This window comes from Hydra vulgaris, chromosome 06 (assembly GCF_038396675.1).
Source record: "Hydra vulgaris chromosome 06, alternate assembly HydraT2T_AEP".
Classification (NCBI taxonomy): domain Eukaryota; kingdom Metazoa; phylum Cnidaria; class Hydrozoa; order Anthoathecata; family Hydridae; genus Hydra; species Hydra vulgaris.
In genome coordinates, this window is record NC_088925.1 from 40652350 (window position 1) to 40657297 (window position 4948).

General features: G+C 28.5%; 1 protein-coding gene and 1 long non-coding RNA gene across 2 annotated transcripts; both read right to left on the reverse strand.

The window, feature by feature from the left end:
- Positions 1–256: 256 nt before the first annotated feature.
- LOC136081858 (uncharacterized) lies at positions 257–3668 on the reverse strand. Its single transcript, XM_065800152.1, has 5 exons — positions 2900–3668; positions 2523–2770; positions 2214–2389; positions 508–2085; positions 257–361 (listed from the first exon to the last, which is right to left on the reverse strand). Exons 1-4 carry the CDS (start codon positions 3138–3140, stop codon positions 1485–1487), a joined length of 1266 nt encoding a protein of 421 aa, XP_065656224.1. The 5' UTR covers positions 3141–3668; the 3' UTR covers positions 257–361; positions 508–1484.
- A 199-nt stretch (positions 3669–3867) lies between these two features.
- On the reverse strand, positions 3868–4562 carry LOC136081031 (uncharacterized). The gene is made up of 3 exons (XR_010638830.1): positions 4418–4562; positions 4126–4236; positions 3868–4008 (listed from the first exon to the last, which is right to left on the reverse strand). It is a non-coding gene; the product is annotated as an uncharacterized LOC136081031 (long non-coding RNA).
- Positions 4563–4948: the final 386 nt, after the last annotated feature.

The window sequence follows — 4948 nt, forward strand, 5'->3', positions numbered from 1 at the left end:
TAGGTAACACAACTTTTTAGGCATTGCTATCATTCAAAAATCATGTATTCCTTTAAGACTATATATTAGAAAATTAGAAAATGAAAAACTATTTAAATAAGATTTTTTATCTATCATACACTTTTTGCCTACCATAACAAAAAAAAAAAAAAAAAAAAAAAATTCTTAAGTACTAAAACTACATAAAAAAGGATTATAAATGTTGAAGTCAAAATCTCTTTTAAGTTAAGGTACTACATGATAAAGTTATTGTGCATGCGAACAAAACCATTCAACACACTCACATTCTAAAATAAAATCAGGTATGCGTTCACAAACACGATGAAACCAACATTCACATTTTCCACATTGCACCATATGCCTAAATGTATTAACACATAAAAAACAGTAAAAAAAATGTGAATAAAAGTAATGTGTGTAAATAAAATAAATGTAATACGCGCGCGCGCGTGCGTGTGTAACTAGTTAGATTGAAAAGCTAAAACATAATTTAAATAATTCACTTACTTATCTTTGACAACTTTATCAGAAGCCATCCAAATTTGCCGACATACGCAATAAAGAGTAAAATTAAATTCTTTTTCTATGCAAAACCTATTAAATTTTCCAGTCTTTGGAAACTCATTTAAGTGGTTTTCTATAACACTTTTAAATAAACGGTTTCTCATTTCATCATTTTCAAATAAAATGTAGTGTGGATTTGAGCCGGTACAAGCAATGTGCTGTGCAAACGCCAATGCAAACAAACCACAGTCTACATCATTTGTTTGTTGTTGCACAGGTAAGACTCGTACTTTCAAACTATATTTGGTGCACTGCATTATTGCACAAATTTGTCTGACAACATAATTCTTTATTTTGCCCTTAAACATGCTGTCTAACAGAAATACCTCACCTTCAGAGCACCCAAAAGTGCTTACTGTCAGCCAGTGTACATCACCATCATGTAATACCTGTACAAAGGAGTCCTTTACCACACAAAATGACAAATTTTGCCCCAAAACTGGATCCTGCAGACCAGAAACACCAGTTATCATTTTTTGTGCCAAATGGATGACATTGTCTGACAACATTTGATGGGTTGTAATATCATTCATATCATCTGATGAGAGTTTTGTCTTAGGAAGTAAAACCAGTTTTTCTACTAAATGTTCATCATTGTTATGTGAAATAACTATCTCATGGTCAACAACAAACCTTTCTTTGTTTACAGGCTCATCAACAATTTTATCTTCAATTGAGTCAACTAAGTAACTCTCTGCTACTATAAACACTTAAGAAGCATTTGATGTTTTTTCTTTTTGTGATCCAACACGCTTAGTTTGAGCTTTTATTGGTTTCCGTACAGGAATAGAAATATGTTTTTTGCTTAATTTATTATTTGTTTGAGTGACAGGAATCCCAGATTCTCCTACTCTTCCTTTGTTTAGTTTGTCTATTAGAGTGTCTATTTAGTTTGTCTATAAGAGTTTTATGTAACATCATTAGTTCATCAGAGTTTGCCTCAAATTCAAATGATAAGTTCTTAATAATATGAAGCATCTCCCTAACATCGACAACAGAATAAATGGGAATATGTTTTTACATATGTCATTCTGATCTTCTACAGTTGTATTTTTTTTTAAAGACAAAGATGACTCTTTTAAAGGTGAAAGCGACTTTGAAAAATTAAAAGGTTTTTTTTCATGGAATATATCATAGTTATCTTCATCTAAATTTAAGAATGGAGAATTTACATAAAGTTTTGATAATGTATTCCATGACCAAGCAGGATACTTTTTGAATATAGCAAAAAAATGTTTGCAGGGATAGCCTGTTGATATCCAATCATAACAAGTACATTTTGGCATAATATTTTCATCACCAAAATGCACAAAGTATTTTATAGAAGAATCAATGGTACTAGATACAGTAAAGATACCATGTTTCATCATTACAACTGTGTTCAAATCCATATAATCAGCAGTAGATTTTCGCAACAAGCAATGCTTAACTAAACTACGAGGGCGATTATATAAATATTTTGGCACCCAACAGCCATATCTCCTGTATCTTGCATCCATTTTGAAGTTGGCATCAGTGTAGCTAAATTGAATAGATAAAACTTTATAAAAATAAAAAGATTATATTAATATCATTACTGTGAACTTTTAAATTGACAATAGTCCCTTTCAAACATCAGTTCATTGACTTAACTTTTCTTTTAAACTAACCTTTCTAGCTTATCAGTGAAGAATTCTTCAATTAATAAAGTTAACATGTCTGTCAAAGAAGAGTTGTTATATTTCTTTAAATAGCAATACTTAAATGACTCATTTTGTCTTTCAACACCATTGTTTGTGTTGCAATTAATTAGAAGACGATTTTGCCTATACCACCAGATCCATCTCTAAACAATAAGAAAGAAATTCTACTTTTACATACCTCACCTTAAAATAATACAAACCAAACCAAATGATTGCCACAAAATGTATTCTCAAATAAAGGTTTAATTATTTAAACTCATGTTTAATAATAAATACCTTTTTTATAGGCATCCAATACATTTCAACATAATGTTTTAATTTAGAAAAACCATCTTGACACCAAAAGTCAGAAAGCTCTAACGCTTTTATAGCATCTACTTCTTCTTCACAAGATCTTGACCAAGCTATACATCTTAACAATTTTAAAATATCTTCTTTTTTACTAAAACAACCATTGGAAGTTTTTTTTATCCAACGATCCCATGCCTGTTCTCTATGAAAATCGCAGATGAATACTTCACACCCTAATAAGAGAACAAAATTTTATTTAAAATGATTATGAACTTAAATCGCATGAAATATAAAAAATGATTCCTTTAAAGAAGTTAATAACTTAAAAATTAAATAAATAAATACAGATTGGAAAAACACACCAATAAAAACAGATTCCAAAGCACGTATCTCCTCATTACTATAGTCAGTCATGCAGTATAAAGATTGAAAATCAAGATTCCAAGACTTGATGACATTAAGTGCTTTTTTTATTGTATCAAAAGTTTCACTTTCAGATACAAATGTTGCAACTATTTGAAAATCAACTTTAGTTTTAACAACTAAGAAAAACAATGGTAATGAATATCTAGTGGTCTTATATGTTGCATCTAAAGACACCATTTTATTATCATATTTATTTAGAAGTTTTTTTTGCCAACCAGCTTGATAAACAAACAACAGCTCATCCTTACTATGATTTCTTTTTGGATGGTAATGTATTTTGACAGTTGCGTCAGAAACCTTCCACTCATTTATTTTGTTTTCTAAACAATCTTGATCAATGTTTGAGAATCTGAAAAATTAATAAATCAAAAAACTTTTTGATAATATGAAACATCTAAAAGTACTAAAAATTAAATAAAAAAATTACCTAAGCTTTTGACCTTCAATGACTATGTGTGTACGAATGATACGGAGGCAAGTCTTTTTTTCCAAACATATCACTAACCATAATTTTTAAAAGCCTCTTCATCTCACATACATTTGAAACGCCTTGTTTCACAAATTCAGAAATCTTTGTTGACAATCGATGGTCAATTTTCTGAGACAGGAGTTCACTCTAAAAATAGTATTGAGTAACACAAAATGTAACTACTTATCTGCATTAGTACTACTACATCAATTAATAAAACAGTAGCAAGATATGAAAGGTACATATTATTACGTACAAATAATATAAAATTAGTTGTAACTTTGTACATGTATAAAAATCATACTTAGCATTATTACTAGCATTACAATATGAAAAATATGTTTCAAAAATATAGAAATAATAATAATAAAAAGAAGAATTAATGATTAACACAGTTTGCAATATAGTATCAAAGCGCAAAGCAATTACTTTTTCAAGTGGATGATTTCGGTGACATAATAGGCAGTCTATTTCAACTTTAATTTTTCTACAAAATACAAAAGTATTATGCTTCATCAAAGAATTTCGAATATCTCTTGATACTTGGTTTTTGTAATAATTTGTCATGTTGACAACCTGAAAATAAAATGACAGAACTGATCATTCTTTTTATTGTTATAATTTTTCTAACAACGATAGATTCATTAAAAATGTGACTAAAAAAAAAAAAAAAAATGCTGTTTTGTAAAATACCTTTAAACTAGTAAAATATACAATCTCTTTAATGTTAACTTTTGCAGGACATTCAAACTTCTTGGTGTCTTGAATAATCACATATTCACCTCTGTACCAATGATCAAACTTCTGTAATAATAATAACAATAATAATATCATATTATTATTATTATTATTATTATTATTATTACTATTATTAGTTGTAGTAGTAGTAGTAGTATAATAAACATAAATATCTTTAATTTAAAGAATTTTAAGTGAAATTAAAGAACATTTGTTACAATAATAAATAAGACTATTTAACTGTTACTTTTTGATTTTCTTTTGCATCGATATACTTTTGCTTAGCATTAGAATTCCGATCAACGCCATGATGACAATCAAACCTTTTTGATGACAAAACAACGTAAAGTGTATTAAAAAATTCTGGGGATGTTTCCCATAACACTTTGTGCTTGTGTAAAAATATATCTAAAAAATGAAACAAAAGTTATTCAAAAATGTATTTATATAATATTAAACTCATTAAGCTTTAAGCAGTTGAAAACAAATATTTAAAGAGAAATGGAATCATTAGGGTGTCTGTCTAAGAGTTGCTCAACTGCTTTTTAATAAGATGAAAAGGTTAACAGTTTACTTTTATCTCATCAATACACAGTTTAGTCTGTCATTCAAAAGTCATTCAAAGCTTTCATTGACCTCCCTGATTGAAAACCAGTTTTAAAAGCATATTGGATTACATGAGGTTGCAACTTTTAGTTTTAGGAAGTTTAGGAAATTCTTGTTGCTCACACTGCTTTTTAATAATATCAAGAGGTCACCATTTTACTTTTGGGCTATC

Coding starts and splice junctions, on each gene's coding strand:
- LOC136081858 (XM_065800152.1), bottom strand. CDS start 3,140: ATGGTGTCTTTAGATGCAACATATAAGACCACTAGATATTCATTACCA. Junction 2,390..2,522: donor ATTGGATGCCTATAAAAAAG/GTATTTATTATT, acceptor CTTATTGTTTAG/AGATGGATCTGGTGGTATAG. Junction 2,086..2,213: donor TTCACTGATAAGCTAGAAAG/GTTAGTTTAAAA, acceptor TATTCAATTTAG/CTACACTGATGCCAACTTCA.